This window comes from Eleutherodactylus coqui, chromosome 11, assembly GCF_035609145.1.
Source record: "Eleutherodactylus coqui strain aEleCoq1 chromosome 11, aEleCoq1.hap1, whole genome shotgun sequence".
NCBI lineage: Eukaryota > Metazoa > Chordata > Amphibia > Anura > Eleutherodactylidae > Eleutherodactylus > Eleutherodactylus coqui.
In genome coordinates this window covers 66,402,883-66,427,661 of record NC_089847.1, presented here as the reverse complement: position 1 = coordinate 66,427,661, position 24,779 = coordinate 66,402,883, and the positions used below count along the sequence as shown (strand labels likewise).

The 24,779-nt window shown below is 44.5% G+C and overlaps 1 protein-coding gene across 4 annotated transcripts in view; it reads left to right on the top strand.

Annotated features, from left to right (window-relative positions):
* The first annotated feature begins 1,007 nt into the window (after window positions 1-1,007).
* The window catches only part of KMT5B (lysine methyltransferase 5B), a 47,936-nt gene continuing 24,164 nt past the window's right edge, over window positions 1,008-24,779 (top strand). The window contains exons 1-4 of one of the 4 annotated variants that reach the window (XM_066582462.1): window positions 1,008-1,168; window positions 1,587-1,632; window positions 18,380-18,617; window positions 24,150-24,293. In XM_066582462.1, the coding sequence (XP_066438559.1) occupies window positions 18,454-18,617; window positions 24,150-24,293 (308 nt within the window). In that variant the 5' untranslated portion in view covers window positions 1,008-1,168; window positions 1,587-1,632; window positions 18,380-18,453. Of the gene's footprint in view, window positions 1,169-1,567; window positions 1,633-17,408; window positions 17,799-18,379; window positions 18,618-24,149; window positions 24,294-24,779 lie in introns of those variants that run through there. The other 3 variants (XM_066582460.1, XM_066582461.1, XM_066582464.1) reach the window with 3 other exon arrangements.

The following is a 24,779-nucleotide window of genomic DNA, read 5'->3' as shown; positions in this document are numbered from 1 at the left end:
AAAATCTCTCAAAAATTGTTACGTCTTGATGGCCAAAATAGGCCGTGTCGTTAAGGGGTTATGTAACTACAGAAAAATAATTTCTAAAATGGTTTGGCCTGTTATTTGCTGCAGAATCCGGAGATGACGTCCGCACCGCGGATCTACAGCAAATACCGCCCTTAGCACGCTATAGGAAATTGATTCTTCCTGCACACTTGCAGAAACCAACTGTAGTGGAAACAAGTGGAGGAAAAAAATCGAAGCATGCTCCATTTTTGCACGGATGGCTTTCTTAGAAGTCAATGGAAGCTGTCTGATCCACAGCTCTTTCGCAATTGACTTTGCGGAAAGGTCGCGGATTCCGTGTCTTCGCCTAGCGATGACGTGGGAAAAGAAGTTTTAAAAAAATCTGTACCGCGCATGTCCAATGGCGAGCCATGCGGACCATCCGCAGTACAGATGAAAGCGAAAGCAACGAGGTACATGAGGGCGCCTCTGCCCCCAGGGCTGGATTCTGCAGTGTGCAAGAGGCCTTCGGAAAAAAATGTATGCAACAGGAGGAAGACAAAGTAATGTACATGGTGCGCTGATTTGGGCAGGCTTTGAAAACGGATAGCGCCCTTGGATAACCCATCTTGTGATAGATATTTCAGGTGGGATAACCCCTCTATTATATAGGGGCTCTGAATGTATATAGCCATCTGCTTTCACTTAAACCACACCCTTGAAAAAAAACTATCTTTGCCATGGTATGCTGCGTCACCATGTGAAGGGCTCCCCCAGGTTGACATCTTCGAAAAAAGGAGGGGGTCAATATTTGTGAGACTCCATATTGCTGTGCAGTAAACCTGTTTGTCCTATTTTGAAGCTATCGGATTATACAGAAGAAATAGCAAGCGTCCCCCTATAAGTACACATTACACTTTTCATATACCTATAGGAAACCTATAGTTCAGCCCAGAACGGCGGCCAGTTGTGCCTCACTACACGATATGTGCAGCAGACTTCTACATCACCACACAATTGTGTAACGTTCAAGTACTGTATCTCTGTGGGTGGGAGCCTTTCCTTCTATCCCGGCCGGTACTTTATCCCAGATCCATCCGCGCTCTTCGCTTCAGACACGGCGATCCAGCTGCAGTCTTAGCCAGGCGGAAGTAACCAGTACCGGACAACGAAACGCAAGGTAGGCCCTTAAGACTCCATACTTGTCAAAGGTAAAACGTTGGAGCAGTCTTTACCGCACTTTCTGTGTTCTGACTTTAACTTTACCGTTCTTGTCGTGACCGGGTATGAAGAGCGGAAGAACACTAAATTCTAAGGTACTATTTGTTATGGTGGCAGTGCTGCGGCCTCGGCCTCGCCGCCATCTTGAATGTTAATGTTTCCTTACAAATATATATATAAATATACCCCCTCACTCCCGGTTCATCCCTCGTAACATTAACCCTTTCCGGCTCGTCATATAGCTCCCTCTTGATCTACAAAAGCCCCACACCGTTCTCACAGTTATTCAGCTGGGTAACAGGCCATTATTTTCACTGCACCCCCCCCCCCCCCCCATCCGTTCTTTCTGTAATTTTAGGGCGTTCTGTTGCTTCCAGGAATTGTGTGACGGGCGTGGTGCCTCATCGTTCACCCTCTACCCAGGTACTGTTTTACCTTGTTTGTTTTTACATGCTGTATTTCTATATATATTTGGTGTTGCATTGACTCTCCAGGCAGGATGGGGTTAAAGCGAAGGCATTGGATATCCCTGCGCTCATCAGGCCTTATTCTCTATTAATCCTGCCCCATCATTGGATTAAAGGCCTGCTCCTCCATTCTGAATACTTGTAGGGCTGGGGGTCGGGGCATTCTGTGCCTGCCGAGGGTTGTGCCTCCTGCTCCGGGTTTTCTACATTCCGCAGTTTTAACGTGACATTACCGAATAATATGTTTTCACTTATGATTTGAGAATTTTTTTAATAAAAGACAACAACCCCTCCCCCCCCCCCCCCCCCCCCCCCCCCCCGTTCTTTGGATGCTGAGGTGTCTGTGTGCCCCTTTTGTGATCCGTGGATTTGTGACTAGGCCTATTGTCCTTTGTTGTACTGATGGCTTCCAATATTGTGGCCGTACCTTCTGTCTGAGGTTGCCTTACTATGGGGGCTCATTCACTTACTAGCTAATTTCTATGGTTACACTTCACCCCTGCGCCTTCAGGTTAATGTATTAGCGTTAATGACGTTTTCTGATATTGACCTAGGCGTAGTCCGTGCATTTCATCATCCCGTAGCTAATTAGGGGCTTAAGGGTTGTTCATCACATTACTTGATTGCATCTCCTGGATGTCACTGGAGTGTAATCTCTTTGTAGGTGGCAGTGAACGCTAGGGAAGGGTTAATTGTGGAGAAACCAATCTGTCTCCTGCTTTTCCTAGGATTTTATCTGTTGCATTCCACAGTGTAGCAGCCCTGACAATCTGGGCTGCACTGTGAGGACATTTAAATCAACATTGTATTTCATTGGCTGCTGAGTCAGTGGGGTGGATTTTGTAAAAATTTTTATTTTAATAATTCCTCGTCACTTTCCGGATATGATCTGTGTTTAGCTTCCTGGTGGAAAAGTTGCAAATAGTAGTAGATCAGTTGGTGTGGATGCCATTGTAGATCAATGTAAAGTTGTACATGGTTTGTTTAAAGTGCGCACTGATTATAATCCACGAAGATATTGCTATACGGAATGTTTTGTGACTCTATTTTTCACAAAAACATTTGCAGTAACTCGGTGATGTGCCAGAGCAGCATTGCTAATGTTCCCTTGTGCAACCTATATCCGTTGTAGAAATATTGCATATATAAAACAACTGAAATGACTTATTTTGTAAATTTATGTACATTTACGTTCTGCGTATGGCGCTGCTCTGCTTATTGTTTAGTTAGAATACAATGGGTTAGACCCAATGTCCACTGGTGGATTTGATTTGTGGAATCCACGTGCGTCATCTATAAATCCAGCCGCCCATAGGGAAGCATTGGACGTCCGCACTTCATTTAACACCTACGGATTTGTTTTTATTTGATTTTCCGATGCCACGAGTGGATAATAAATCGCAGCATGCTCCATTTTACTGCGGATCTGGCTCTATTTATCTCTATGGGAGCTTATGAATCCGCAGTGCATTCGCAAATACATTTGCGGATTCACTCTGGATTTGAAGGCTAAAATCAATTAGGTAGGTGGGGAAAAGGCTGGGAGGTGGGGTTGCGGATTTTATCCGTGTGGATGATCTGCAGTGCATCCGCAAAAAAAAAACAAGTGCAATCCACAATTAAGAAAAAAAATCATTTTAATGACTCGCAGTGCATCCACAGCGGAAATCCGCAGGTGGCGTGGACTTGAGGCCTTAGGGCTCCCGCTCACTTGTGTTTTGTTAACGCTGTGTTTTTTTAACACTAATGTCAATGCGACTTTCTAATGTTAAAAAAAATGCATCGCAAGTTTGTGCTTTGCGGTTTTTGTGCGATGCGTTTTTAACATTAGAAAGTCCCATTGACATTCGCGTTAAAAAAACTTCAGCGTTAACGCAGTGTTAAAAAAACGCAAGTGGGTAGGAGCCCTTAGGCCTCCCTCACACAGGCGTCTGCAGAAACGCAGCGCTTTTCAGCACTGTGTTTACTGCAGATTCCGCCCGGTTTCAGCAGCGCTGGCATGCGTTGTGCCAGCGTTTTGGCTGCGTTTTCAGCTGTATGGAATGCGCACCGTATGTGCTATCTTTTCTGAATGGAAAATTGTCCATCTGATGGATGCATCGGGCTCCAATTCTTCAGACGGCCCCGATTTTCGCCCAGCATTTTATCATGACAAAACAGCCGGAATAAAATGCTCGTGTAAAAGACCATAGGTAGCAGCGCGCTGTGCGTGCGTGCGCACAGCAAATACGTAATGACGTGTACTTGCTTCATGACACCCATCCCCATACACTATGTTGGCATGTATGCGCAGCAATACACGCCAAGATAGAATACGCTATGATTTTTTTTTCTTTTTTTTGTGCAAGTAATACGCATGTGAAAAAAAATGCAGGTGTGAATGGCCTATTTAGGCATTTATTTTTCATGCGGGAGATCAATTGAGCTATGTGCTCTATGAGCTCCCGCACGTGTGATCCGCACTAAAATGGAGCATGTCCATTTTTTTTCATGCTCCAGAAATTTTTTAATTACCATCCACAGGTATTTATCTACCCGCGGGTGGTCAATGCATTCCTATGGGGCGCGGATCTGCATGCGGGAAAAACGCTGCAGATTTTAATTCTTATTTTCCTCGTGGACATGATCATATCCACGGGGACAGATCTGCAGTGGGTCACCCGCACGCGTGATCCGCGCCCCATAGGGATGCATTGGACACCCGCAGTCAATTAAATACCTGCAGATATCATCATTTTCCCTTGAGGCGCGGATTGCGTGTGCAGGAAAACACCCGCAGCATACTCCATTTTAGTGCGGGCCTCCTGCGGGGAAGGCTCCCGTAGGCTTCTATGGAAGCCGTCCGGATCCGCAGCACACCTGCAGCTGAATTCCTGCTCTCCGGCGCAGGAGTTTAAAAAAAATGGAGTGCACGGCGCATGCGTGCGGCACGCTGCCGGCGTGACGAGCACATCCGCCGGGCCAAAGAATGAAGATCTGGCCGCGACGGAGGGCAGATCCGCAGTATCCAGACAAGTAAGTAATGCTTACTTTTTAGCCTCATGTCCGTGGGAAAGGAGGGACCCGCTGCAGGATTCTGCATGAAGAATCCGCAGCAGGCCTGATTTTCCCTGTGGACATGAGGCCTAATAGAAATCAATGGACTATTGGCATGATGTGTTGTGTGCGCGATGCGCAATAACAGTACGCCTGCCTGAGACTGGTTTAAAGGTGATCCGGTTCTCGGCCCACGTTGAGAGACACTCACTTACCTATTAAAAACAAAATTCTGTTTCCCTTGCTAAGCTGCTGTGTGTGAGACATCACATGAAGCCATGGTTGATTAAAATCTGCATTCTTGATCATTTATAACTCCAAAGCCGCTCATAACCCGACCATATAAATCCAGTTGTTGTAATTTTTCGCAATATCTATTACAGATTTTCGTGAGTAATCTAAATATCAAAATACTAACAACCACCTGTCTGTAAATGATGAGTGACTGTGTGAGTTACATATGATGATGTCACCATCATTTAATCAGTCATTGGGGCTCTGAGCTCTGCCCCTGATCACATAATAGTGACATCACAGGTCCTAAAACATGAAGAGCCTGACAGCAGCCGTGTGCTTACAGGACCTGTGATGATGTCTCCGTCATGTTATCATTCATATGTGCGTGCAGCAGAGCTGTGTGTGTACAATGTGCGTGCAGCAGAGCTGTGTGTTTGCGATGCGCGATGAGCTGTGTATGTGAGAGAGACATGTGACGTCCATCTAGCAGATTAATCTATTATGTATCAAATACCCTACAGGCGCAATGACGAAGATGTCATCACAAGTCCTAAACTTCCCTTTCACCATACTGTTTCTTACAGCCGACACCTGCCTGCAACAGCTCTGATAAGCCAAGCCGATCATCGGAACTGTAAACCATTTAAACGCCATGACCGATGTTCGGGGTTTCCGTATGGCCCCCTGCGATGAGATTGCGGGTTGCCATGCAGGTGTCATGGCAGCCAAGGGCCTTCTGAAAGGCTCCAGGGCTGCCATTGCAGATTGCCTATTAAGCTGTACCTGTGGTGTGACTTGATAGAATGCCTCTCATATCGGGGTATGATATAATGCTATGGCATTTACATCATACTGCAGGAGTGATCCAGCCATCACAAGTTTTAAAAAGTTTTACTAATTAAAAAAAAAAAAAGTAAAGTTTAAAAAAAAAAACCTTTTGCCATATTTATAATAAAAGAATCTAAATACTGAAACAAAAATACGTATTTGGTATCGCTGCATCCATAAAAGTCCAATCTATCAAAGTAACTAGAGATGAGCGAGCACCAAAATGCTAGGACGCTCGTCATTTGAATTGAGCTTTTCGTAATATTCGAGAGCTCTATTCGAGTAACGAACCCCATTGAAGTCAGTGGGAGACTCGAGCATTTTTGCAATGGACTCACCGGGTGCCAAGCTTTTTTTTTTTTTCTCTCTCTCTATCTCTCTCTCCCCCGCCTCTCCCCTAGCCAGCCACATACTGCTGTGGATGTGCGCACGCTGGCATATCACAGCAGAAAGTGGTAATATGGGGAGGGGTCGAACACGGCGTGGTACTCGCTTGAGTAACGAGCACCATCGGGTATGCTAATACTCGAAGGAGCATGTTCGCTCAACTCTAAAAGTAACGCATTATTTACCACAAGCCGTAAACATCACCAGAAAAGATAGAAAACAGAACGCCAGAATTGCGCTTTTTTTTTTTTTTGTCCCTACGTCTCCAAGAAAAAATGCAATTGAAAAGTCATATGTATTCAAAAATGGTACTGATAGAAACTACAGGACGTCCCACATTAAATGAGTCCTAGCATAATTGTCGACGGAAAAATAAAAAAGTTATGGCTGTCAGGAATTGATGGCAGAAAATATTTTTTTTTCTTCCTCCTTCAAGAGGGGGGTGGGGGGGAAGCATATTAATTGCAATCAGTAATTCGGTATTGTTTTTTTTCAGCAGGATTTATATGTAGATCCTTTGTCATTTCATAATTCTTGTCTGTGAGATTAATAATGCCCCTTTCACTTCAGTGAATGTATATTTCCTGTATAAGCGGCAAACTAAAAACTTTTCACGTCTTGAAATGTCTTATTGTCACTTTACGCAATTCTGCAAAGAAATTGCTTCCCCCACCTATTTTTCGTTTTATTTCCCTATTGACTACTGATGTAAGAATTTTATGCTAAGATGTCCCCGAGATCAAGTAGATTTTGCCCCAGAGAGGCAGGCTCCCAATGGAAGGCCTCATGTCCACGGGGAAAATCAGGCCCGCCGCGGATTCTTCATGCAGAATCCCGCAGCGGGTCCCTCCTTTCCTGCGGACATAAGGCCTGAAAAGAAGAATTACTTACCTGTCCGGACGCTGCAGCTCTCCCCTCTGTCGCGGCCGGATCTTCTTTCTTCGGCCCGGCGGATGTGCTAACAATTGTGCTTTGAGAATCTCATTTCGCAATATTTCCCAACCTTTTGGAGATTTCTGTCCTTAAGAACATCCAGCCATTGGATTCTTCCTACCCTCTTACTGAGTTGATTAAAATCTGCCTTTCTAAAATCCAACCTTGAGGTCTGAGTTTTCTCAGGTCTTCCTCCCCTTTTTATCCAAAATTCAAGGCTAGCATGATCACTGCCTCCTAACGTCCCAGCCACCCTTACTCCCTCAACCATTTCCTCCCCGTTGGTAAGAATTAGGTCCAAGATAGTAGATCCCCTTGTTTTCTCTTCTACCTTTTGGAAGATAAAGTTGTCAGCAAGAGCGGATAAGAATTTGTTGGATCCATTACTTTTACCTGAGAGAGATTCCCAACAAACGACTGGAAAGTTAAAGGGGTTCTGACACGAATAACGTTTTTATGTTTTAACATCCATTGTTCCCTGGTCTGCCCAATGGACACAGGGAACCCACGATTTATGGCTTGCTTTAGCTTAACCCCTTAGTGACCAAGCCTGTTTGCGCCTTAATGACCAGGCCAAATTTTGCAAATCTGACATGTGTCACTTTAACATAGAAAAACACCAGAAAGGTTTTGCATATCCAAGCGATTCTGACATTGTTTTTTCGCCACATGTTGTGCTTCATTTAGGCGGAAAAAATAGACCGATAGAAATTGTGTTTATTTATTAAAAGCGCCAAAATTGGGAAAATTTAAAAAAAAACGTCATTTTTCCACATTTCCAACTGCAATATCTTAAATATGTGCAAACATAATATAGAAATTTTTGCTAAGATTTATATTTCCACCCGTTTACTTTATTTTGGGCGCACATTGGAAAAACTTTCGTTTTTTTTTAACTATTTAGGAGACGTACAAATTTAACATTACTTTTTAGCATTTTGAGGAACACTTTGTTTTCCTATACCAAGCCGAGATTGGAAAGGCTCATGAGTGTCAGAATAATAGATACCCTCCCAAATGACCTCATTTTAAAAACTACACCCCTTAATGTATTCACTGAGGGGTGTCATGAGTATTTTGACCCCACAGTTTTTTTTCAGGAATTAATTCAATTTAGAGGAGAAAAAGTAAAATTTCATATTTTTGCAAATCTGTCATTTTAAAGACATATTTTTTTCCTATAGTTTACATGAAAATCAGGATTTACACCCCAAAATGGATACCCCTATTTCTCCCGTGTTCAGAAATATACCCATTGTGGCCCTATTGTTATATCTGAGTCCACAACGGGGCCCAAAATGAAAGGAGTAGTCAGTGTCTTTCAAAACAGAAATTTTGCTTGAAGTCCTTTTAGGCCCCATAGCACACATGTAGAGTTCTTGAGCACCCAAAACCATAGAAAACCCCCACAAATGACCCCATTTTGAAAACTAGACCCCTTAAGGAATTTATCTAGGGGTGTACTGCATATTTTGACCCCACAGTTTTTGAATGAATTCAAACCAAGCAAAAGGAAAAAATTGTGATTTTCGTTTTTTCGGCAATTCTGTCATTTTAAAAACAGCTTTTTTTTGTACAGCACACATATGAAAGAAGACTTGCACCCAAAAATGGATACCCCTGTTTGTCCCGTGTTCAGAGACATACCCATTGTGGCCCTAATCTTATGTCTGGATACACAACGGAGCCCAAAATGAAAGGAGCGACCGGTGGCTTTCGGAACACAAATTTTGCTTGAAGTCCTTTTAGGCCCCATTGCCCACTTGTAGAGTTCTTGAGCGCCCAAAACCATAGAGAACCCCCACAAATGACCCCATTTTGAAAACTAGACTCCTTAACGAATTTATCTAGGGGTGTACTGCGTATTTTGACCCCACAGTTTTTGAATTAATTCAAGCAAAGCAAAAGGAAAAAATTTGGATTTTTGTTTTTTTGGCAATTCTGTCATTTTAAAAACAGCTTTTTTTGTACAGCACACATATGAAGGAAGACTTACACCCCAAAATGGATACCCCTGTTTGTGCTCTTTTCAGAAATATACCCATTGTGGCCCTAATCTTATGTCCGCATGCACAACGGGGCCCAAAATAAAAGGAGTAATCGGTGGCTTTCAGAACATAGATTTTGCTTGAAGTCCTTTTAGGCCCCATTGCCCACTTGTAGAGTTCTTGAGCGCCCAAAACCATATAGAACCCCCACAAATGACCCCATTTTGAAAACTAGACCCCTTAACGAATTTATCTAGGGATGTACTGCATATTTTGACCTCACAGTTTTTGAATAAATTCAAGCAAAGCAAAAGGAAAAAAATAGGATTTTCATTTTTTGGGCTATTGTGTCAATTTAAAAACAGTTTTTTTTGTACAGCACACATATAAATGAAGGCTTTCACCCCAAAATGGATACCCCTGTTTGTCCCATGTTCAGAAACATACCCATTGTGGCCCTAATAGACTTACAGGACCCATGGCTAGGCCTACAATGAAAGGAATACCCGTTGGATTTCAGGGTACCACTGAATAAATTTCAGGCCCCATTGCCACTTATAGAGCCATTGAGCGGCCAAAACTATAAAGAACCCCCTCAAATGACCCCATTTTGAAAACTAGACCCCTTAACAAATTCATCTAGGGGTGTACTGCGTATTTTGACCCCACAGTATTTGAATGAATCTAAGCAAAGCAGAAGGAAAAAGTTACGATTTTCAATTTTTTTGGCAATTTTTTAAATTTAAAAACAGTTTTTTTGTACAGTGCACATAGGAATGAAGACGTTCAACCCAAAATGGATACCCCCGTTTGTCCCGAGTTCAGAAACATACCCATTGTGGCCCTAATCTACTTACAGAACGCATGGCAAGGCCTATAAAGGACGGAACACCTGTTGGATTTTAGGGCACAACTGAATAAATTCCAGGCCCCATTGCTTATTTGTACAGAATAAAGATTGACTCCCTAAAATTCCCCCCCTCCCCCTCCGCACCCTTTTTGGCGTTCGCAAATCTTAGATAAAAGTAAAAATGTGAACTGTGTAGTATTTCCGAAGACAGGGGTAATTACGGAGGCTGGTTGGAATGGGCCCATGGGGCAATAAAACCGGGTATCCCCCCCCCCCCTCCTCTCATGCTTTTTGGGGGTATTTCATGACCTCAGTGGCGGGTATGGGGTGTAAAAAGTGGCATTCCGTGAGTCTCCGTAAGCTTGATGAGGTGCGGCGGTCTCACACAGAAGGCGCTCAACAAGGTGCTCCTGGAACTGCAGGAAGGCGAGCGTTCCCGGGGCTTCTTGTAAAATACGTATCACAGGTAGCGTTCTGAATAACGCCGAGCTCACGCGGGTGCAGGCGGAATCCGCCTGCGGAGGCCCACAGCGGATCCCATCTGTGAGCCTGGCTGTGACCCTGCGTACGGCTGCGTAATGTACTGCGCATAACTGCGTACTCACACAGGCGGTCATGCACAGTACACCTTTGTTTGTATTTCCCGCACCATCGCTTAGCGATGACGCGGGTACCCGCAGCCCGTATACAATGTAGTTGCGTATGGGCTGCGGGTATATCCGCATCCGTGGAGCACAATGGGCTCTATGTTGCCGATATCCGCAGTAAAATAGAACCTGCTGCGTTCTCTTTTCTGCGAGTGGATTACGCAATTCCGACCCGCTAATGTGAGCGGAATTGTGTAATCCAATGCGATTGATCTGCGTAATACCGTGGATCAGACGCATGTGGAATCCGTAATTCCTATCCGGTCATGTGAGACCGGCCTAAGGTAGATCGCTACCTTTTTATCACGTGACCGGGGACCGCTCAACGAGGCCACCCGTCACTGCTCCAGGCTCTCTGTGACCGTTGGTCGCTGGGAGCAAGGAGATTTTAAGTTTCCTGGGCTTCCTGACTCCTGCGCATGTGTCCGGCTTTTTGCCGGCAATCGCATGTGCAGAATTCGGGAAGGTCCACGGAGGAAGATCGCGTCGGGATTCAAATACGCAGGCCTCCGGTAAAAAGTTTCATCTCCTCTCACCGATCGCATCAGTGAGGGGAGATGAAACTTCAAATTTTTTTTTTTACTTTTACGTGATCGGCATTATTGGATAATGGCGAACACGTGACCAGGAACCGCTCACTGCTGACCCCCATTAAATCTCCATGCTCTTGGCTACGTTTTGTAGCCAGGAGCAGGGAGAATTTAAATTATCCTGGCAATCCACGGCTTTTGCGCATGCGCCCGCCATTTTGGCGACGGGCGCGTGTGCAGAAGCTGTGGTAAGGTCCGCGGATAAATCTGGGGGCCTTAGGTACGTACTTTCATCCTCCCTCACGGATATGATCCATGAGGGGAGATGAAACGTACGCTTTTTAAACTTTTAAAAACTTTTTTTTTTTTTTTAACTTTTTTACACTTTTTTTTCACTTTACATGATCACTGTCATCCATTGGATGACAGTGATCATGTCCCCGGTATAGTCTCTCTGCTCCTAGCTACACATGGCAGCCAGGAGCAGAGGGATTTTAAATTCCCTGGGGCTCGAGCCAGTCTGTGCACGCGCCCGATGTCAATCATCGGGCGAGCATGTGCAGACGGGGATTCGGGTCCCGGGACATCGGGACACCGCTGAGGACTGGGGGTGAGTATTTTCACCTCCCCTCATGGATCCGATCCATGAGGGGAGGTGAAACTGACTTTTTTAAATCTTTTTTTTAACTTTTTCGCGATCGCCGCTAACCATTGGATAACGGCGATCGCGGTACCGGGGACCGCTCACCGCAGTCCCCGCTGACATCTCCTGCCTCCCGGCTACCTACAGGAGCCGGGAGCCAGGAGATTTTAAATCTCCCGCGCCGCCGGGCCTTCTGCGCATGCGGCTGACGTAATGCCGCCTGGCGCGCATGCGCAGAAGACCGGCTTCGGGCCCCGGAGCGGCAGGAGAGCGGGGAGCAGCGTGCCGGACCTGGGTGAGTAATTTCAGCTGCTCCGATGGATCCGATCCATCAGAGCAGCTGAATCTTTAACTTTTGTGTACTTTTATTTACTTTTTTTGCGATCGGCGCTATCCATTGCATAGCGCCGATCGCAATGCCGGGGGGTGTCCGAACAGCCCGGGATGACAGCTCCATGCTGTCAGCTACCTGCGGACACCGACAGCATGGAGCTGTCACGTCCACAGCCCGAGGGGCATTATTCTCTGCAGGAAGCATGTTTTTACGTCCTCAGAGAATAGAGCCCACTTCGGGAGGACGTAAAAACACTATGGGCTGGTCGTTAAGGGGTTAAAAACCTAATGTTTACCTTTGTTATCAGCATCTGCTGTTGTTGTTGTGCAGTTGGGGGTCATCTCCAGCAGGCTTGCCCACAAATAGTCATGTGATGTTGGTGGGCGGAGCTAACAATGTGAAGCTGGGGACAGATCTATTGCTCTTAGCAGACACAGTGTAACTGCAGGAATAGCACTGCTGCCCCCCCCCCCCCCCCCATCAATTTCTCTATCTATCTATCTATCTATGTTCTGTTATCTCTCTCTCTACCTCTCTATGCCTAATAATCACTTCTGTGGCCATTCACCTGAGTATCTGTGAATACAACTGTACTTTTAAAATCCACAGCCCGTGGCCCTCTGCTTGGTTTTGAGAACTGTAGAGAAAGATAGAGGGGGGAGGGGGGGGGTGGAAGAGCCAGAAGCAGGAACTGAGCTCCCGCCCCTTGCCACTATTTGCAATGGGAGAGGCGGGGTGGGGGCGGAGCTATGCTTGGGACTTAGCTCCGCCCCCGTCTCAACCCTCCCATTGTAAATAATAGGCAAGGGACGGAGAGGGGGCGGGAGGTCAGTTCCTGCTCCTGGCTCTTCCATCCTCCTCCGCCTGCAGACGAGGGCACTGTATATCGGCTTGGCGTGAAAACCCAGCCGATATACGGTCATCTGAATAAGCCCTTGAGACCATCAGCATTGTGCAGTTGCCTCAGTCTAAATCAGCCCCATGATCTGTATATAAGCAGCTGCAGACTGACGGCAGTGCCTCTCCTCAGCTGATTTCTGCTGAGCTGTTAGGATTCCCCTGACGTCAGTCAGGACGGGCCGCCCTCCCCTTCGGCATCGCACGCAGGCGCAGAGGAAAGGAGCTCTCTAACGTCAGTCAGGACGGGCTGCCCCCCCCCCCCTACGGGATGGCGCGCATGCGCAGAAGAAAGAAGCCCTTGACACTGAGCCAGGACGGACGGGCCGCCCACAGCAAGCACTGCTTGTGACGTGGGACCCGTCCGCTGACCTAGGAAATGGCTCATGGACGGAGCAGAGCCGGAAGCGGTCATTTTGATCGCTCCAGCTCTACTTCAAGAAGCTGCAAAAAAAGATAAAAGATGCAGAGGACATCACTGATGATCGGCCCTGCCAGGCAAGGTGAGTAATTAGTTTTTCTTCTTCATGTCAGAACCCCTTTAAAATCTCTCATGATCACTATGTTGTAGCTTTTTTGAGAACTTGGTCATCTAATGTAGAAAGAGTTAATCAATATCTTCTGCTTGTCCAGGCGGCCTATAGTAAATGCCTACAATAGTGTCCTTTCTGTTTTTCTTTTCTTGTATTCTTACCTATAATGTTTCTACCGAACTACCACGCTCTGAATCTTGAATCTCTGTGGAGATGAATGTTTTACTAACATACAACACAATACCTCCTCCCCTTTTTTTAGGTCTGTTTCTTATCAATAAATTGTATCCTTCAAGCCTTGTATTCCAATCATGTGTATCATTCCACCAAGTTTCTGTGATGGCTATGACATCGGTATTATTGTATCTTGATGCCGCCAGAAGCTAGGGATTTAACGGGGAACACCCCTGTCACACCCCTAGCTCCCGATTGGCTGAACCATGTAAGGTCCTTTCTTTTCAGTATCGCCACTGGTCTTCAGCCTCCTGTCAGCTCCGCAGGTCCCCCACTCCCTCTGTGTCCGTGGCCCTCGCACAGTGTAGGGAAGACGATGGGGAAGCGGCTCTGGCTCCCTCCAACCTCAGCACCCCTCTGCCTCCCTCCCTCAGTGACAGTCAAGGCCGCAGGTCCCCCACTACCTCTGTGTCGACGGCTGCTGCAGAGTAAAGGGAGGCCGACGGGGAAGCGGCTCTGCTGTCCCCGCCACTCCCTAACTGTCCCCCTCCCTCTGTCACTCACTGTGAGCCATCGCAGTGCTGTGGCTGCTGCTGATGCCGCCACTGGCACCCCTAAATCCAGCGCCACTGCTGAGTGCAGGGAGGGTAACAGGTAAGCGGCTCTGCCGACACTCACTTAGTCTCCCCCACCCCTGCACAATGCAGGCAGGCGGCCAGCGAAGCCGGTGTGCCGCTGCTCCCTCACTGTCCGGGTACACAGCCCACTCCAGCATCGGCTAAGTGAGTGCCAGGACCTGACACGGGGGAGTGGCCGACCTGTCAAGAAGACTGTATCTTGTCGCCACCCACACTTCTGCTGGCGACAAGATACAAGAATACCTATGACATCATATTTCTCTTGCTGTGTTAAGAGCTCCAATTCTCCTTGTTTGTTTCCCATACTCTGTGCATTTGTGTAAAAACATTTTAGTTTGTGATCGCTGTCTCTTGCTCCCCTACTTTCCTTCAGTTTTTTGTCTTTGTTCTTTCTTTCCACTTCTAATAGTGGGGTTCTCAAATGTATTTATTAGCTGTATTTTTTTTTTTTTTTAACCTGGCCTCTCACTTCCCTTCCCATACTGTTTTAGTTTAAAGTTTACAAATTATATGCTTACCTGTTTTTGTAAGGTGTAACCCATCTCTAGCAAGCAGTCCATCATGTAGGTAATTCACTCCATGGTCCAGAAATCCCAATCTTTGCTGACGGCACTATGGACGTAGCAAGTTGTTCATCTCTAGAATCCTGTTCCATCTTCTTATTCCATGGCCATCCACTGGAAGGATGGATGAGAAGACCACCTGTGCTCTTAGTTCCTTTACCTTCTTTCTGAGGTCTTCAAAGACTCAGCAGATAGTTAAAAGGTCCTTTTTTGCATTGTCTTTAGTAGGAATACACAGAACCATTGGTCCATTAGAACCAATGGTTTCCTATGGATTCCTTCAGATGAACGATTTTCTTTTTTTGACGTACTAAAAAATCACACCACAAAAGATAGGACATTAGCACGTTATGTCAACAATGGAATTTTTCGCTGCACTAAAAGATAGGTCTTGCCCTAACTTTTGATGGACCAACGTAGGAGGCTGCATAGACTCCAATGGGAGACCCCAGAACAAGGTAGGGGGAAGGAGCCTAGTAGCGGCTAGTGCTTCTAAACAAAGACTAGTACCTCTAATTGAGGCATTTTGGGGTCGTGGCTTTATTTCACCGTACTCAGCCACATGAAAGGACGATAAAATTGTAAACAATAGCCGCAACTTTTTTTCTTGTTTGCTATACTCATGCACACTTCTTCACTTGGACCCATGGTCCACGTGAAAAAACTCATAGCATGTCCTATTCCTGTCCATTTAACAGACAAGAAATGGAACATGCCAATTTATGTGAATGTACTGTGGACGTCCCTGCCCTGTTTACCAATCAGCTTTTTCATACAGCTCTTTTTTTTTTTTTTCTTTGTCAGTTTGCCAACCACAAACTATGTCTGATGAAGGGTAACTTCACCCAAATGTTGCATTTATACTCTCAAAGATTAATTCCACTTTTTTAATGCATAGATTAGCCCCTTCCTGCTGTAGGACGTACATTTACGTCCTGCAGTGTCTGGGTATGTATAAAGAGAGATTAAGGGGTTGTCTCTCTTCATACAATGCGGGCGCCAGCTGTTTCCTACAGCCAACACCCGGCGGCAACAGCTCTGATCAGCTGTGTGGCTAATCGGAACTGTTAATCCTTTAAATTCCTCTGTCAATTCTGATGTTTGTGCGAAAACTGAGAAAAAAAGTTCCATCATGATACCCCTTTTAAGAGTCAAGTGGGTGGTACTAATCACTGATGGTCTTCCAGGTTTAGATTAGTAAATGATGAGTAGTGCGGAATATTTTCCCATAAAACTATATATCAGTCTGCTCTGCTGTCCCGGGTCTATGACCTGTTGCCTGCAGTTTAGCTTGCATTTTCAATGTGACAGGTTCCCTTTAACCCCTTGAGTGGCACGCCCGGAAATTTTCTGGGACGAGCTTCACTGCTCATAGCAACATAGCCCGGAAGATTTCCGGGCTATGTATCACTATGGGAGCTGCAGAGCACAATGCCACAAGCTGTGACATTGTGCTCTGCCTGCACAGACCCACAGAGAACAAAGCAAGGGCTTTGAAAAACCAGCAGAAGATATTGCCGATATGCCGGCAATCTCCTGCACTGGTTTGTTTACAGGTTGCCATAGAGACCATCCAAGCCGATGGTCTCTGTGGCAGGGAGAGCTGGTTGTTAGCTGTCAGAGGACAGCTAGGTACCAGCTCTTACAGCAGAGATCAGAGAAAACCTCCGATCTCTGCTGTGTTAACCCTTTACATGCTGCAGTCTATGTGACTGCAGCATGTAAAGGGCTGTCACTGCAGCATGTAAAGGGCTGTCACCATCGGACCCCCGGAATGTGATCAGGGGTCCTGATGGGTCCCTGTGGAAGTCCCCTAAAGGGACAAAAAATTAAAATTAAAAAAAAAAAAAAAAAAAAAGTTAAAAAATTATAAAAAAAATAATAACACTTGTCTCCCTTTACTTTGTAAAAAATCAAAAATACAATTACACATGTGGTATCCATGCGTCGTAATGACCCAGAGAGGGAAGTTAATACATTATTTAACCCCTTAATGACATGGCCCCTTTTTTTCTTTTTTCCCCATTTCTTTTTTTCCTCCCCCGTTTAAAGAAATCACAACTTGTCCCGCAAAAAACAAGCCCTTATATGGCCATGTCAATGGAAAAATGAAAAAGTTATGGCTCTTGAGACGCAACTGCAAAATTAGTTGAAATTCAATGATTAGACCATTTTAAAAAACCTGCCCTGGTGGGCACGACAGGATGGTAGGAAACCCGCCACTCAAGGGGTTAAAGGAGCGTTTCCATATGGACGCCCAATCTCCTCTTGCCTCACCCCTTTGCTGTCTGCTGAATCCATGCTCTGGGTGGTGGCCAGGCTTTACAGAAACAGCCAAGCACCCAATGGAAGCTACATAGACCGCACAGGGCACTGAGCTGTTTTGGTAAAATGGTGGCCACTGTCTGGTGCTTGGAAGTGGATGAAGTAAGGCAGGACTGGGGGGGGGGGGGCGTTTGTTCAGGGTTAGGTGCAGGTGGGATTGTTTCTATCAAATATTTATGGCTTATTCGGTTGATATGCCATAAATGTCCAAGATGACAAATTTTACTGTGGTTTTTTTCAACCACACCTGTTGGAAATTTGTTCCAAGCATCTACTACTCTTTCTGTAAAATAATATTTTCTGACATTTGTTTCCGATCTTCTCCGCAACTAATTTCAGAAACTGCTCCCTTGTTCTTGTGTTTAGTTATATGTATTATATATAATGACTTGCATTTGATGGGACTCTGAAGTCCCACCTATTTTTCCTGAAACATTTTACATATGTCAAGAAAAAAAAAAAGGCCCCTCCAATCATTGCTCTCAGCATTCTAGGTCGCAGTGGTCATGAGCCTAGATGGCACATGATCTGTTGTACTCTGAAGTGTCCAGGGAGCGGAGCACTCGGGAGCTCAAAAACGTGAGTAAAACCTTTCTATATTGATAGCTGTGCAAGCCTGACCAGAATAAAAAATCTGGTAGACAACCCTTTTAGGCCTCTTTCACACAGGCTACAAAATTACTACAAAATGCATGTATGTGAAGCCCATGGTTTTTCAATGGATTCTTTCACTTGAGAGATGTTTTGTAGCATAAAAGAGCACATTGGAAACCATGGGCTTCACATAAATGCGTTTTGTAGCGATGTCGCAGCACTACAAAATTTCGAGATTTTGTAACCAGTGTGAAGCAGGCCTTAATTAAATCCATTGTCAATTCAACAAAGGGCATGTTACCTGTGGATGAATTTTCTGCCCCAAAGTTTGCAACACTTTTACTTAGAGAGACTCTGTCATCATCTTTTTGCAGCCTTCAGTGAGAGCACTGCAAGGGAGTGCCTGTTACACTGATTATAGTGATGTCTGCTGTATGTATCTGTGCATTAGTTTAGGAGAAACTTACCTTAAATTAGTGACAGCCTTTCTGAAAAGTTATACATTTTATGTAGTTTTACTATTAAAGTCTTTTTGCATATAAAACTGTTTTTTACTTTGCTTTCAGGCATCCATATTTGACACATTTCAAGGCCTAATAAGAGAGAGACTAAATGCAACTAGGCCAGGTTCAATGTTGGCATGAAGTGGTTGGGAGAATCCAAGAACATGGTAGTGAATGGCAGGAGGCATGGCAGCAGATTGTCCAGTGAACGCCATCGGAGTCGGAGCAAACTAAGGAGTTCAGGAAGAGAAAATCTGAGAGCCAGCAAAAATGTTTCTGATCGAAGATCTAGCAGATGTAGGTATTCATGTATGTATACCTTCAGCATCCTCAACTCTATCGGGTTCAGCTGAGGTGCCCTTAGTTTTGACAGAAAAACAGTGCCACAGCTGTCAAAAACAACAGATCTGGAACGGAGGTTCCTAACAGAGTGTCCAAAGCATATGTGATTGTTGCCTAAAGGCACAACACTTGCACTATGGATACCTTTTTCCTGCTCCGTTATGTGAGCAACGGAACCCCTGGACAAACGGATCTGTCTTCTGATGGAACCAAACTGTGCAAAACATAACCCATTGACTATAATGGGGTCTGTTCAGTTTCTAGTTCACTCTGTTATTTTCCTGTGCTTTTTAGTGTGGAATTTTCTCGGAAATCGGCATCAGGTAGCAAATAGAACTTCAGACACTACTGTGAACACAGTCTAAGATGTAATACGGCTCCAAAGGTTTCCTAAATACATTTGATAGGATCTTATTATGTTTTGCTATAAATGTATGTCTCTCACAGAAAGGGAAGTATACAGACAACAATAATGACAAAAAGCAGCCATATACACACTGATATGATGATACAAGAGGGCAGGTGTATATATGGTACACCATGTAACCCACAACATGCGGAGAGCCAGAATGCTAAATGGAGGAGGAAGAAACACATGTGAGGACACTGAGTCAGCCACTCACAAACCCTCCTTAATATTGAGAGAGGTGGCTGCTTAGTGTTTATTCCTGCACAGAAAAGTAGATGCAGAGTGTCACACTACATGGTACATGTACTGCACCAGTACAGGCTTTCAACCTATTAGTGACGCCATATCTGAAACCAGCACCCCAAAGGCAAACCATACTGGCACTGGCACCCTGGGCTTTCCCCAGCATTCAAAGCTGTATTGCATGTTATAAATAAATACCAAAAAGTGCGAGGTATTAGCTAATATTTTGGACACAATACGTGAGCTCACAACCCTTATCACGGGTTCTTGCCACTAATATTAGTTAAAATCACAGAAAGGGAAGTATACAGACAATGATATGAATTATGTCTCTCATGCAGACTTAAGCAGCTATGTGAACAAATCTATACTGCCCCATTAACCTTTTGGTATATCATAAAATAGTACAATTGGAAGGGACCTCCAGGGTCATCTGGTTCAACTCCCTACTCAGTGCAGGATTCAGTAAATCATCCCAGACAGACATGTGTCCAGCCTTTGTTTGAACACTTCCATTGAAGGAGAACTCGCCACCTCCCGTGGTAACCTGTTCCACTCATTGATCACCCTCACTGTCAGAAAGCTTTTTTTCTCATATCTAATTTGTGTCTCCTCCCTTTCAGTTTTATCCCATTGCTTCTAGTCTTTCCTTGTGCAAATGAGAATAGCGCTGATCCCACTGGACTGTGAGAGCCCTCCAGATATCTGTAGACAGCTATTAAGTCTCCTCTCAGCCTTCTTTTATGCAAGCTAAACATTCCCAGATCCTTTAACCGTTCCTCATAGGACATGATTTGCAGACCACTCACCATCTTGGTAACTCTTGTCTGAACTTGCTCCAGTTTGTCTGTCTTTTTTAAAGTGGGGGGCCCAGAACTAGACACAGTATTCCAGATGAGGTCTGACTAAGGAAGAATAGAGGTGGATAATAACCTCACGTGATGTAGACGCTATGCTTTTCTTAATACATCCTAGAATTGTGTTTGCCTTTTTGGCTGCTGCATCATATTATTGACTCATGTTCCGTCTATGTTCTTGTAGTATACCCAAGTCTTTTTCACATGTGCTGCTGCTTAGCCCAATTCCTCCCGTCCTGTATGTGCTTTTTTTTTTCATTTTTCTTGCCCAGATGTAGGACTTTGCATTTCTCCTTGTTAAATACCATTCTGTTAGTCGCCGCCCACTGTGCAAGCTTTTCTAGATCTTTTTGAATAATCTCCCTCTCTTCCCTAGTGTTAGCTATCTCTCCTAGCTTTGTGTCGTCGGCATGTTTGATCAGTTTCCCATCAATTCCCTCCTCCAGATCACTTACAAAAATGTTGAACAACACTGGGCCTAGGACAGAGCCTTGTGGTACCCCATTTGATACATTCTTCCACTTGGATGTGCAGCTACTTGTGACCACTCTTTGGATACGATCACTCAGCCAGTTGTGAATCCACCTAACAGTTGCCTTGTAAATCCCACATTTGGTCATTTTTTCCAATAAGTATGGTATGAGATACTTTGTCAAATGCTTTACTAAAGTCAAGATAAACTATATCCACCGCATTTCCCTTATCAACCCAGTCAGTGATTTTGTCATAGAGGGAAATTAGATTCGTCTGGCATGACTTGTTTGTTACAAACCCATGCTGGCTCTGGTTAATTACTCCATTCTCATCCAAGTACTTACATACATGTTGTTTAATAATTTGTTCAAAGATCTTTCCAGGTATACAAGTCAGGCTCACAGGCCTGTAGTTTCCTGGATCCACCGTCTTCCCTTTTTGAAGATAGGGACAACATTTGCCCTTTTCCAATCTTCTGGGACTTCTGTTCTCCAGGAATTTTCAAAGATTACAGCGAGTGGTTCAGCAATTACCTCCGCTACACATGTCAGGGAGGCGGTATGCATCATATGACTTTAGGGGCGCCACTGTATGCCCTATACAGTGGCATATGTCAGGAAACTCTCCTAGCCTAAGGCTCTGACTTGATGTACACAGAGCCTAATTTTGTAACATTTTGCGTGCACCCCTTTAGACATGAAGGGTTGTTTGATATAAATGGGACAGAGCTGCAAAACATGGCGCATGTATAAGATTGGTGTTTCTGGGGGTGGTGGTGGGGAAGCGGATTCATTATTTATTTATCTAATCTAATGTAACCCTCTAGGCTTGTGAAAAATGTTAGCCACTACTGCAGCTTTGGACAGTTTTATCCAAATTAGTGAGCACATTCTTTAATGCAAAGAATCAAGCAACAAATTATTGTGATTTTGATCTGCAATATACACTCCTAACAGGCTTTATTGTATAATCAACCATTATGAAAAATCTTTTCTTTGCAGTATCTCATTATTTTTCTTTATCTTTGTGGTAACAATGGCTAAAAGCATTATTTTGATATCTTCGACGATTTTATTTAGTTGTCCACAGTATATCCTTTTTAGGCCTCCTGTCCACAGGCGATATTTTACTGCGTTACCTGCGGCGATAATCCGCATGCGGGTAACACGGGTAACTATGGAAAGCGCAGCCCCGATGTACACAAACGGAAAATTTCCGCTTGCATCTTGCTAAGGTATTTCCGTCACTCCCATCGAAATAAAATGGAGCGCTGACAAGGTATGCTCAGCCAGTGCTCCGCTCCATTCAGAGTGACGTCACTGCTGGGGGAAGGAGCAACCCCAGCAGTGACGGGAGAACGAGACATGCAAGTACTGTTCTTGAGATCAGCGGGGGTCTCAATGGTGAGACCCCCACACACCAATCAGCAAGTTTGCTCCTATCTAGGAGATAACTTGTTATTCTGGTAAAACCCTTTTAGATGTTTAACTTTTTCATGTAATATCCGTTGTTTACCCTAGAAAAATGTTGCACTTGAAAAATATCCAGTAGCCTTTTTGTTTGTTTATTTAGTTTTTTTACCCATAGCATAAATGCAAAAAACCTTTGCAATCTACATGCCCTACTGGTTGCTTATTGGTCACAACTTCTAGGTTCAATACGTGCTAAAAGGTTATTCAACCCCTTAAGGAACGGGCTGTTTTGTACTTTAGGAATCATACTTTTTAGGGATTTTACCCATGTGTTTTTTTAACTGTCTTTTTTTTTTTTTTTCCTCTTCGGCTACCCAAATTATTTTTGCTGTTTTTTTTTCATGTGACATATAGGGCTATTTTTTAACATCTGTTTTAGTTTTATTGGGGGGGGTTAAAAAGCTAAAAAAAAGGTTGTGTGTTTTTTTAATTTGTGAATTTAGGCTAAAATGTGAATGGGTTCTACATGTTGTTTTGGACATTTGATACATAATATGCATGGTTTCGGATTACAGGGCGCATACAGTGACGGTGGTGGTTGGCAACGCCTCTGGGTTATTTTCTTTTTATGTATATATTTTTATTACCTGTAATTTTCATTTTACTTATGTAATTTTTTTTTTTAGTATTTATATTCCCCATGACGTCACATAAGACCGCTGGGGGTCATTTATATCTTTGCTTATTTGTTTTTTACTACACGTTTTTCTTCTGTAGCTGGAGCCTCCATTGGATCCCCAATTACAGGGGAAAACATTCCCCTGCAGTGACAATAGTCACTAGCACAGCTGATCTGGGTCTGCTCAGTCCCTGCAGCTCCGCTATAACAGGGGATCCTGGCGGTCACATGACTGCCAGCTCGCATAGTGGAAGAAACCGTTTCTCTTTCACTTTTTAGTAAATAGCACTCTTTGAGCGCTGTGTACTAGGGAAAGGAGAAGGCAGATGGGGTTGTAAACCACTTCTCCTTTTTCCTTTGGGTTATCAGCTGTGACTAACAGCTGACAGCCCGACCTGCTTTTGATTGATTGCAGAAGCAGGGACTTTAATCCCTCAATCTATTTTTACTATTGGCTGGGATTAAGGCCTCATGTCCACGGGGAAAATCAGGCCCGCTACGGATTCTCCATGGAGAATCCGTAGCGGGTCCCTCCTGCCCCTGTGACATGAGGGCTGAAAATAGCAATTACTCACCTCTCCGCACGCTCCAAATCTTCCCTTCTTCGCGGCTTGATCTTCTCTCCGTCGCGGCCTTAGTCCTCAATACGTGCTAAAAGGTTATTTAACCCCTTAAGGACCGGGCTGTTTTGTACTTCAGGAATCAGATACTTTTTAGAGATTTTACCTTAGGCCTCATATCCACGGGCAAAAGATGATTTTAAATCCGCAGCGGATCACCTGCACGTGGATCCGCACCCCATAGGGATGCATTGACCACCCGCGGGTAGATAAATACCCGCGGATGGTCAATAAAAGGGAATTTAAAAAAATATGGAGCATGAAAAAAAATGGACATGCTCCATTTAGGTGCGGGTCTTGCGGGAGACCTAAAATCAGAATATACTCACCTGCTCCGAAACTTCCCTTCTTTGCGGCTTGATCTTCTCTCCATCGCGGCCGGATCTTTTTTTCCTCGGGCCGGCGCATGCGCGCGGCACGCAACCGGCGTGCCGTGCACATCCGCCGGGCCGAAGAAAGAAGATCCGGCCGCGACGGAGAGAAGATCAAGCCACGAAGAAGGGAAGATCCGGAGCGTGCGGAGAGGTGAGTAATTGCTATTTTCAGCCCTCATGTCACAGGGGCAGGAGGGACCCGCTACGGATTCTCCATGGAGAATCCGTAGCGGGCCTGATCTTCCCCGTGGACATGAGGCCTAAAGCTCAGGACCAAGCGCTTGGTCCATAATGGGTTAAGGTAATGACGCGTCAGGTGACCACCCCATCAGCGACTTGTTATCCCTTTCATGCATAACGTTATAACCCATAAAGTCTTTTAAGTAATTCTGTCATTATACACATTTATATAATTTTAGGTAGCAGTGGATCTACGTTTGAAACTCAGAGTCGTTATGTACCTTCATCAGGAATGTCTGCAAAAGAACTTTGTGAAAACGATGACCTTGCAACAAGCCTGGTGTTGGACCCCTATTTGGGGTTTCAGACGCATAAAATGAATACCAGGTAACAAACTGCTAGCAAGGAAAATTAGTTGAAAAACGTGCAATGTTCAAATTTTTTAATAAATAAACTTAAAACATATTGACCAAAATCACAGAATCACTTGCATAACGAAAAGTATTCTAAAGTTATTACCAGCTAAAATGATACGTCAAATTTGAAAATTGGTCAAGAAGGCCAAAACTAACTGCAGGATTAAGTGGTTAATTAGCAGTGGATTGTTCAGAATACAATACAGGCATGCAAGACTTGAGAATTTGTTTAGTAAGGAATAGAACTTCTTTTTTTCTAATTACAGAAAAACATCTTGGCTCCCCTGTCAGTCAGTGTGAATGGCAGTCTTCTTCCCTTCATGATCCCATCAGTGTGCATTGTTGTTGCTTTTTTTAACTTTTATTATTCATTTAGCCCATGAATGCTTTACACATGATTGGTGTATTCCATTGTGCATAGACAGGATCAACAACACTGTCATAAGAAAAGTATATG